At 50.7% G+C, this 12,223-nt stretch overlaps 1 protein-coding gene across 2 annotated transcripts in view; it reads right to left on the reverse strand.

Annotated features, from left to right (window-relative positions):
* Positions 1-11,771, reverse strand: part of cdc42bpb (CDC42 binding protein kinase beta (DMPK-like)) — a 50,015-nt gene extending 38,244 nt beyond the window's left edge. Inside the window, exon 1 of one of the 2 annotated variants that reach the window (XM_030046775.1) lies at positions 11,046-11,771. In XM_030046775.1, the coding sequence (XP_029902635.1) occupies positions 11,046-11,214 (169 nt within the window). In that variant the 5' untranslated portion in view covers positions 11,215-11,771. The remainder of the gene's footprint in view (positions 1-11,045) is intronic. The other variant, XM_030046774.1, reaches the window with a different exon arrangement.
* Between the last annotated feature and the right edge of the window lie 452 nt (positions 11,772-12,223).

Genomic DNA, 12,223 nt, shown 5'->3' on the forward strand with positions numbered 1-12,223 from the left:
GCCTCACCCTGGGCACATAATCTGGATTCTGGGGTCAAACGTGCTGCGGCACGAACAGGCTAATGTGAGTGGGCCTTACAGACACACAGCTGCAGCCTCAATATACAAACAATAACATTACTACCAACACTACTGCTAACACGACTGACCCTACCGACCCTACCGACCCTACTGACCCTACCAACACTACTGCTAACACGACTGACCCTACTGACCCTACCGACCCTACTGACCCTACCAACACTACTGCTAACACGACTGACCCTACCAACCCTACCGACCCTACTGACCCTACCAACACTACTGCTAACACGACTGACCCTACTGACTCTACCGACCCTACCAACACTACTGCTAACACGACTGACCCTACCAACCCTACCGACCCTACCAACACTACTGCTCACACGACTGACCCTACCAACCCTACCGACCCTACCAACACTACTGCTAACACGACTGACCCTACCGACCCTACTGACCCTACCAACACTACCAACACTACTGCTAACACGACTGACCCTACCAACCCTACTGACCCTACCAACACTACCAACACTACTGCTAACACGACTGACCCTACTGACCCTACCGACCCTACTGACCCTACCAACACTACTGCTAACACGACTGACCCTACCGACCCTACTGACCCTACTGACCCTACCAACACTACTGCTAACACGACTGACCCTACCGACCCTACTGACCCTACTGACCCTACCAACACTACCAACACGACTGACCCTACCGACCCTACAGACCCTACCAACACTACTGCTAACACGACTGACCCTACCAACACTACTGCTAACACGACTGACCCTACCGACCCTACCGACCCTACTGACCCTACCAACACTACCAACACGACTGACCCTACCGACCCTACCGACCCTACTGACCCTACCAACACTACTGCTAACACGACTGACCCTGACAATACTACTGCCAACACTACCAACACTACTGACCCTACCGACCCTAACAACACTACTGACCCTACCGACCCTACCAACACTACTGCTAACACGACTGGCCCTGACAATAATACTACCAACACTAACAACACTACTGACCCTACTGACACTACTGACTCTACTGACCCTACCAACACTACCAACACTACCAACACTAACCACACTAACCACACTACTGACCCTACTGACACTACTGACCCTACTGACCCTACCAACACTACCAACACTACCGACCCTACTGACCCTACCAACACTACCGACCCTACCAACACTACTGACACTAACAACACTACCGACACTACTGACCCTACCAACACTACTGACACTAACAACACTACCGACACTACCGACCCTACCAACACTACTGACCCTACCAACACTACTGACACTAACAACACTACCGACACTACTGACCCTACCGACACTACTGACCCTACCGACCCTACTAACACTACCGACCCTACTGACCCTACTGACCCTACCAACACTACTGCTAACACGACTGACCCTACCGACCCTACCGACCCTACTGACCCTACCAACACTACCAACACGACTGACCCTACCGACCCTACCAACACTACTGCTAACACAACTGACCCTGACAATACTACTGCCAACACTACCAACACTACTGACCCTACCGACCCTAACAACACTACTGACCCTACCGACCCTACCAACACTACTGCTAACACGACTGGCCCTGACAATAATACTACCAACACTAACAACACTACTGACCCTACTGACACTACTGACTCTACTGACCCTACCAACACTACCAACACTACCAACACTAACACTACTGACCCCACTGACACTACTGACCCTACCAACACTACCAACACTACCGACCCTACTGACCCTACCAACACTACCGACCCTACCAACACTACTGACACTAACAACACTACCGACACTACTGACCCTACCGACACTACTGACCCTACCGACCCTACTAACACTACCGACACTACCAACACTACTGACCCTACCGACCCTACTGACCCTACCAACACTACTGACCCTACCAACACTAACAACACTACCAACACTACCGACCCTACCAACACTAATGACCCTACCGACAGTACTGACCCTACTGACCCTACCAACACTAACACTACCGACACTACTGACCCTACCAACACTAACACTACCGACACTACTGACCCTACCAACACTACCAACACTACTGACCCTACCGACCCTACTGACACTGCCAACACTACTGACCCTATCAACACTAACAACACTACGGACCCTACCGACACTACCAACACTACTGACCCTACCAACACTACTGACCCTACCAACACCAACAACACTAACAACACTACTGACACTACCGACACTACTGACCCTACCAACATTAACAACACTACTGACCCTACCGATACTACTGACCCTACCAACACCAACAACACTATTGACCCTACTGACACTACTGACCCTACCAACACCAACAACACTAACAACACTACTGACCCTACCGACACTACTGACCCTACCAACACCAACAACAGTACCAACACTACTGACCCTACTGACCCTACCAACACTACGGACCCCACTTACCCTACCAACACTAACAACACTACTGACCCTACCAACACTACCGACACTACTGACCCTACCAACACTACCAATACTACCAGCAATAATGACCCTACCAACACTACCGACTCTACCAACACTACTGACCCTACCGACCCTACTGACACTACCAACACTACCAACACTATTGACCCTACCAACACTACCAACACTACGGACCCTACCGACACTACTGACCCTATCGACCCTACCAACACTACTGACCCTACCAACACCAACAACACTAACAACACTACTGACACTACCGACCCTACCAACATTAACAACACTACTGACCCTATCGACCCTACCAACACTACTGACCCTACCAACACCAACAACACTAACAACACTACTGACACTACCGACACTACTGACCCTACCAACATTAACAACACTACTGACCCTACCGATACTACTGACCCTACCAACACCAACAACACTATTGACCCTACTGACACTACTGACCCTACCAACACCAACAACACTAACAACACTACTGACCCTACCAACACCAACAACACTAACACTACTGACCCTACCGACACTACTGACCCTACCAACACCAACAACAGTACCAACACTACTGACCCTACCAACACTACTGACCCCACTGACCCTACCAACACTAACAACACTACTGACCCTACCAACACTACCGACACTACTGACCCTACCAACACTACCAATACTACCAGCAATAATGACCCTACCAACCTTAACGACATTACCGACCCTACCAACACTACTGACCCTACCGACACTACCAACACTACCGACCCTACCGACACTACCGACTCTACCAACACTACCGACCCTACCAACACTACCGACCCTATCGACCCTACAGACACTACCGACCCTACCAACACTACCAACACTACCGACTCTACCGACACTACCGACTCTACCGACACTACCGACTCTACCAACACTACCGACTCTACCAACACTACTGACCCTACAGACACTACAGACACTACAGACACTTACAATATGAACAACACTAACAAGCCAAATGTTCCTGCCCACATGTGATGTCACTTCCTCTTTCAGAGCCATGTGAGAAAAATATCTGGAATCCAGATCAGAGGCCCCGCCCCTGACAGTGATGTCACAGCCAGAACTCAGACTCAGCTCAGTGGAGAGAGGACGAGAGAGTGTGTGTGTGTGTGTGTGTGTGTGTGTGCGCTGTCAACAGTTGCTCTGTCCTGGAAACACAATGGATACTGATGAGAGCTGGTGAGTCAACATCACAGCTCCCAGCAGACAACTGAGCCAGTGTCCTGTAGCACACACACACACACACACACACACACACACACACACACACACACACACACACACACACACACACACACAGCTGAGGTGAGAGCAGAGGCTTCACACTGGACTTCAGACTTCACTTGCCTGGTCCAACAAGTTGTAGGATTTTATCATGTTCTGTGTGTGTGTGTGAGTGTGTGTGTGTGTATGTGTGTACACGTGCGAGTCCACATCAACAGAACTACATTTCCCATGAGCCCTGTGGAGGGTGTGAGCCATGTTCCAGCACAAATACCAGATGTAGTGTGTGTGTGTGTGTGTGTGTGTGTGTGTGTGTGTGTGTGCGCGCTGGGGGGGAGGGGCAGCCTGTGTGTGTGATCAGCAGGAATGAGTGGAATTCTGCTCAGTGTATATAGTGTGTGTGTGTGTGTGTGTGTGTGTGTGTGTGTGTACCTGCTCCAGTTCTTCCTGAGCAGAAAAACAAAAAAATCCTGTATTGATTATTTTATCAGATTTTTGAGCGTGATAATACTTATGATTTTAGTGATGATCATTTTTCATTTTAACTGACAAAAAGAAACTAATAAAATGAGAATAAAAATTAATTGTAGCTGCACACGCATTCATTCATAATGCTGTACTAATTATACTGAATCACTCCAATGTTGAGCTGCAGCTGAAAGGAAGGAAAGTACAAAAATCAAAAACCAACGAGAAAATGACCCGCTACAAACCAAACAAACCAAATCAGAATCAGAAATACTTTATTGATCCCTACTGCTATTATGAATCAATTATTAATTTCCTCTAAATTTTCAGGTCATTTCATGCTCTGCAGCCTGAGCCAGACGTCTAGGCGTGAAAGGGCCGGGACCGGCGCCACCCAGAGGCGAGTGGGCGGCGCGGCAGAGCGAGCGTTCCACCTCAGAACAAAGCCTGATGCTTTCAGGGTTTCAGGCGTCGAAGCCGGCCTGGTTTCTATCCGGCTGAAACAGAACAAACGAGACGCCCGTCCATCAAACTCTGACCGCAAAGCGAGGCGACGCCCTCGCTGAGCGCCTCTGAGCCGAAAACAAGCACAGAATAAAAGGTAGGCCACATTAAATCTATCAATAAATCAATACATGAGGTCAACAAATGAAATCAGAGTGCTTTGTGCCTCAAAGTAAATGACAGAAATGATCACAGTCACTTGTTATGACCAAAGAGCAGATTTAAGATCCTTATTTTATCACGGCGAGTTAGAGCCGCCGTGTTCTGCTGACTCTGAGGTTACAGCGGCACGTCCGCCAGAAAAACTCACTGATTTACAAGAAAAACCTCAAAAAAACTGTTTCTCTCCTCTGTGTCAGCGGCTCCACCTGTGCTGCCCCCTACTGGCTGTGTCTCAGGTAGGGATGCTAACCGGTGGCCGTTTGACCGGTTGTTGACCGTTTGAACTTTAACTTCCGTAAAGTTTGCTCTATTGAAAAAATTCCAACTGTTCCTGAAAGCTAAGAAGTTGCTCATGAACCCACATGCAGTTTAATACGGTAACCATAGCGAAGGGACGCTCTGCGGGGCTTGGATTACGTCATCATGCTCAGAGCTCAGCTCGTAGAGACAGACTCATGGTGATCACGGAGAGTTTGAACAAAGTTTGTCCTGCAAGTCTGCAAGAGTCAAAACCACCAAGCAGACTCATCGAGGAGTCTGGAGACAAGATTTTTCACGAGGAGAGAGAGAATTCTTCTACACCACGGTAAGCAGCATGCGTAAATTACATAATGTTAGCAAGATATCATGTAGGCTCTTGGGGATGAAGGGTGTTCCATATTATCTTCTGTCTGAACTGGTTTGGGGCCTGAGGGGAGATCCGTGGTACAGAACGGACACGGACGCCTTCTTCACTGTCTGTAAACTTTACAGACGGTCTGTAAACTTTACAGACGGTCTGTAAACTTTACAGACGGTCGAATAATATTCTCGGTTAACTGAAATAAACCGATTAATGAGGCCAGGTGGTCGACCAAGAAAATTTTCCATTTTCGCCATCCCTAGTCTCAGGCCTGCAGCTGATCCCCTCAGCAGATTCTACTCTGACATGGGATTCAGGAACAAGGAGATCCTGCTGATCTGAGCCCAGAATCAGCAGATTGTTTTCTTCTGAATCGGCCCAAGTCACAGCAACGTCTCTTCAGAGTCCAGATGCTGAGGAGGAGGTTGGGATTCTGGACTCAAACCAGCAGGATTTCCTTCTGACTGGATCCCACAGGAGGAGGAGAAACTGATTTCCCTGTTTATTGTAAATTTGTGATTTTTAAATCTCAGAATTTTTGATTTTTTCTCATAAATTTTCAAATTTTTACTGTTTGTGAGTTTTTTTCTTGTAAATGTATGACTCTAAAATCTTTATTTTTTCACAGAACACCAGCCCCTGACCCAGCTCTGTATTTTTCATCTTGCCGGGCGGCCCCGGCCCCGGCCCTGGCCCCGGCCTGCCGGGCGGCCCCGGGACGCCGGCGTCGCGGGACCTCAGATGTTGAAGTGGCGGCGGGAAGGAAGCCTGCGCCCTGCGCACGGTGACCTCTGACCTGCCGGCCTGTCAGGCTGCTGATAGGCCGGCTCCGGCAGGTGTGACAGCAGGAAGTGGCTCTGCGTGGACTCTGAACCTCAGGTATTAACCCTCTGACACCTGAGCACATTTCCCAGCATGCCCTCTGTCTGTCAGCTGAAACAGCTGTGGCCGCGAGTCTGCAAGCTCTGGCATTATGAAATGTTTACTGCATTAATCTTCATCTGTGAAACCACATGGCCTGAAAAACCTGTGTGCGCATACACACACACACACACACACACACACAGCCCTGTGCAGTGTGTTAATGTGGGTAAAATGTGGGATTTAAGTGGAAAATGGAAAAGTGACACATAATCTAACCTTTTAAAAAAAAAATTTTTTCAGTAAATCTCTCAGTCACACTGATATTGTTCGTGTGACACAGCCTGTTGCAAGACAATCACCACAAAACTGCAGCCAAATAACAAAAAACATTCTAATTAAAAAAAAAAAAACACACACACAAGAAAACTAACAAAAAAGATGGAGATGATTTAGAAATTAAAAGGGAGAAAAAATTACCGGAAAATTAGAAAAAAAATTAAATCACCAGTAAAATGTATTTAAAATTATTAGACTTAATTTTTTAATTAAATTACAAGAAAACTGCCATTAAAAATCCAAAGATCCAAATAAGAAAATGACCAAATAACTAATCCTAATCCCACCAAATACAACTGAAAACACAGGAAGTCAGTTCAGAGTGAGGGGCGGAGCCGCCGACAAACCAAACCGACTTCAACAGGAACGCCGACATGAGGGAGCGAGGGAATAATTAACCTGACGAGGTCACACAGTCCACCTGCCACACACACACACACACACACACACACACTCCCATTCCTGGTGATACCACCGCTACTGTCAGTCAACAAGGAGGGACAATTTTATTCATTTATTTATCAATTCTAAACAATTTTTTGGAGGTAATTTAATGGCAATTTTCTTGAATTTTATTTTTAACGATGTAATATAAAAATATTGGGCTTTTTGCTGGTTTTAAAATAAGACGGTATATTTTTCTGATGTTTTGATCTTGTTCTTGTAATTTTCTTGTCAGTCCTGGACAGTCTGCTGCTACATCAGTGTTGCATTCAGGTGACGTGGGAATAAACAGTTTTCATTGGTTTAACACACTTGAAGCTAAAGCCACACCCACATTTTATAATGACGAGGCGATTCCTGACGTCTGATCAGAATCCGTGCGAGACGTCCTGATTGGCCGGTCGACAAATTGTCTGACGAGTTGTGATGTCACCAACAGCAAAGCTAAACTCAGTGAATTCCTCTGTTCTGAAGAAATGTTACGACATCGATAAATGAACGGACAAACAAACGCGACGCCTGATGACACAGTCAGTTAACCTGCTGTGATTGGTTTAGGGCCAGCCAATGGTCTTCAGCTCCAATACGATCTGGAAACCAGGCCAGGAAATACTGTCCAAATGACAATATGGCCACATCCAGGACCCATATATCGAAATAATGAAGATGACACGAGGACGACACGAAGGCGACGCGAGGACGACGTGAGGACGACATGAAGGCGACACGAAGACGACACGAGGACGACACGAGGACGACACGAGGACTACACGAAGACGACACGAGGACGACGCGAAGGCGACGCGAGGACGACATGAAGGCGACACAAAGACAACGCGAGAACAACACGAAGACGACACGAGGACGACGCGAGGACGACACGAGGACGACACGAGGACGACATGAAGGCGAGACGAAGACGACGCGAAGACGACACGAGGACGACGCGAAGACGACACGAGGACGACGCGAAGACGACACTAGGACGACACGAGGACGACGCGAGGACAACGCGAGGACGACACGAAGGCGACACGAGGACGACATGAAGGCTAGACGAAGACGACACGAGGACGACATGAAGGCGAGACGAAGATGACACGAGGATGACATGAAGGCGACACGAGGACGACATGAAGGCGACACGAAGACGACACGAGGACGACATGAAGGCGACACGAAGACGACACGAGGACGACATGAAGGCGAGGCGAAGACGACACGAGGACGACATGAAGGCGACACGAGGACGACATGAAGGCGACACGAGGACGACATGAAGACGACACGAGGACGACAATGAAGGCAACACGAAGACGACACGAGGACGACATGAAGACGACACGAGGACGACATGAAGGCGAGACGAAGACGACATGAGGACGACATGAAGGCGACACGAGGACGACATGAAGGCGACACGAGGACGACATGAAGACGAGACGAAGACGACACGAGGACGACATGAAGGCGAGACGAAGACGACACGAGGACGACATGAAGACGACACGAGGACGACATGAAGGCGACACGAGGACGACATGAAGGCGAGACGAAGACGACACGAGGACGACATGAAGACGACACGAGGACGACATGAAGGCGACACGAGGACGACATGAAGACGACACGAGGACGACATGAAGACGACACGAGGACGACATGAAGGCGAGACGAAGACGACACGAGGTAATGTGACGTAACGTGACGGTGACGTATCGATGACATGATGTGACATGTCAGTAACATGTCGGTGACGTGTTGATGACATGTCAGTAGCGTGTCAGTAATGTGACGGTAGCGTGTCGGTGACGTGTTGATGACATGTCAGTAGCGTGTCAGTAATGTGACGGTAGCGTGTCGGTGACGTGTCAGTAGCGTGTCGGTAATGTGACTGTAGTGTGTGGGTGACGTGTCAGTGGCGTGTCAGTAGCGTGTCGGTGACGTGTCGGTAGCGTGTAAGTAATGTGACGGTAGCGTGTGAGTGACGTGTCAGTAGCGTGTCGGTAATGTGACGGTAGCGTGTCGGTAGCGTGTCAGTAATGTGATGGTAGCGTGTCGGTGACGTGTCGGTAATGTGACGGTAGCGTGTCGGTGACATGTCAGTAGCGTGTCGGTAATGTGATGGTAGCGTGTCGGTGACGTGTCGGTAATGTGATGGTAGCGTGTCAGTAGCATGTCGGTGACGTGTCAGTAGTGTGTCAGTAGTGTGTCGGTGACGTGTCAGTAGTGTGTCAGTAGTGTGTCGGTGACGTGTCAGTAGTGTGTCAGTAGTGTGTCGGTGACGTGTCAGTAGTGTGTCGGTGACGTGTCAGTAATGTGTCGGTGATGTGTCAGTAGTGTGTCGTAATGTGACGGTAGCGTGTCGGTGACATGTCATTAATGTCCCCGTAGCGTGTCAGTAGCGTGTCAGTAGCGTGTCGGTGACATGTCAGTAGCGTGTCGGTAATGTGACGGTAGCGTGTGGGTGACGTGTCAGTAGCGTGTCGGTGACGTGTCAGTAGCGTGTCGGTAATGTGACGGTAGCGTGTCGGTGACGTGTCAGTAGCGTGTCGGTAATGTGACGGTAGCGTGTCGGTGACGTGTCAGTAGCGTGTCGGTAATGTGACGGTAGCGTGTCGGTGACATGTCAGTAGCGTGTCGGTAATGTGACAGTAGTGTGTCGGTGACGTGTCAGTAGCGTGTCGGTGACATGTCAGTAGCGTGTCGGTAATGTGACGGTAGCGTGTCAGTGACGTGTCAGTAGCGTGTCAGTAGTGTGTCAGTAGCGTGTTGCTGGCGGGGCGACGGTGTGAGCTCAGGCGGGCGGGGGCGGAGCTCAGGAGAGGCTGGTGCTGGATGTGGGTCAGGGTCTGGGCCACCTGGGAGGATGTGGCGGCTCCGTCACTTCAGCTTGAGTCTAAACCTGCACCCTCGCCGCACAACCAGCCAATCACAGCGCTCCGTCCTCACCTCAAAACAACAGCAGCCACAGGGAAACACCTGAGAGCTGCTGGGAGAATCAGAGGGCATGATGGAGCCTTGACATAGGTTCATGTGTGTGTTCCTGTGTGTGTGTGTGTGTGTGTGTGTGTGTGTGTGTGCGTGCGGCTCAGCAGGCCTGCATGTTACACACATGTGCAGCATCTCCATGTGATCGCACATGTTTACACCTGCAACAGAACCCATTCACCTGAGGAACCAGGCCAAACAGGGCCAGGCCAGGTCAAACCAGGCCACTCCAGCCCAAATTAGTCCAAACTAGGACATACAGGACCAAACTTGGCCAAAGTAGGTTAGGCTGGGCTAAAGTGGGCCAGACCAGGCCAGGCAGTACAGACTGATCTGTCTGTTGTCCAGGATCAGAATAGACGTGTATTTCCCATCCTTACTACACACTGAGCTGGCCCACACACACACACACACACACACACACACACACACAGACACACAGACACACAGACACACACACACACACACACACACACACACACACACACACACACACACACACACCAGGCCGGGCCGGGCCAGCCGCTTGTCATCATCTGACCCAGGAGAGTCCGGACTCCCTGGAAGCCCTGCAGCTCCTCAGGGCATCAGGAACCCCCGAGGGCTCGTCCAGACCCCGCGGAGCTCTCTGACCCACACGACCACCCCGGGACTCCCCCTGGACCACAGAGACCCCCTGACACCCGCTACGGACCCCTGAACCACCCGAGAAGTCCCCTGAACCCCCCCAGCGCGGCCCCGGGCCCCGGGCCCCGGGCCCCGGGCCCCGGGCCCCGGGCAGGACTCACCCCACTCCAGGAAGTCGGTGACGTGCTTCTCCCTCTTGAGGGGCGAGTGGCTGCACTCCTGGTAGAGGCAGAGCAGCAGGTCCAGCAGCGTCTCCACGCTCAGGGCCCCGGCCAGCTTCTGCTGCAGCAGCAGCTCCTCCAGCTGCTTCAGCCGGACCTTGGCGGACATGTTCCCGCAGTGAGGAGGCCCGGGCGGCCCTGTGTTCCCGGTGCAGGAGCGGCTCTCTGTCGGTGTGTCGGCTCGGCTCTCCTGCTGCTAACTCCGGCTAGCCGCCTTAGCTCGCCAGCAGCCCGGAAAATAATCCCGACATTTTGATCGCAGCGTTTCTCAGTGTGTGTCCGCGGGTTGTGTGTGAGTGTGTGAGTGTGTGTGAGTGTGTGTGAGTGTGTGTCAGCCGGCAGTCATGTCTCGGTGTGTCGGGGCACCGCGGAGCCTCTAATCCCGATAAATCTGGACTTTCCTCTCAGGAATCGGGACGTCGCTCAGACCGTCGACTCTCAGGCTGGCCGCCGGTCCTCCATGCTGCCCGCTCGGATGATCCGCCCCGCTAACCCGAACCCGAACCTTCCGGAACGGACAGAAAAACCAGCCGAAGCCGCTCCGAGCCGCGGGACTCGCCTCTTTTCGCAGATTAAAGTGTTTTCGGGCGGGTCGCAGCCCGGCTGCCGGTGTGGCTGCAGACTGGAATATGGCTGATCCACCTCGACTCAGGCGGCCGCAAGCTCGCGCTCAGCACGCACCACTTCCGGTCAGGGGGGCTCCAAAATAAAATACATCAAGAAATAAAATTAATAAATTAAAAGTCGACTGGCAAACGGATGGAGGCCAAACTACCACGGCGTGTCCGGGCCTCTGGGGGGGGGGGGGGGGGGGGGGGGGGTTATAAACTCTGAGATATATATTTATAAATCACAAATTTAAGTAGCCTAAAAAATCGACTCTGACATGGGATTCAGGAACAAGGAGATCCTGCTGATCTGAGCCAGAATCAGCAGATTGTTTTCTTCTGAATCGGCCCAAGTCACAGCAACGTCTCTTCAGAGTCCAGATGCTGAGGAGGAGGTTGGGGTTCTGGACTCAGACCAGCAGGATTTCCTTCAGACTGGATCCCTCTTTATAATCTCAGAATTTTTTATTTTTTAAATTGTGAGTTTGTTCTTTTAAATGTACCACTTTA

The sequence above is a fragment of the Myripristis murdjan genome, chromosome 24 (genome assembly GCF_902150065.1).
Source record: "Myripristis murdjan chromosome 24, fMyrMur1.1, whole genome shotgun sequence".
Classification (NCBI taxonomy): Eukaryota; Metazoa; Chordata; class Actinopteri; order Holocentriformes; family Holocentridae; genus Myripristis; species Myripristis murdjan.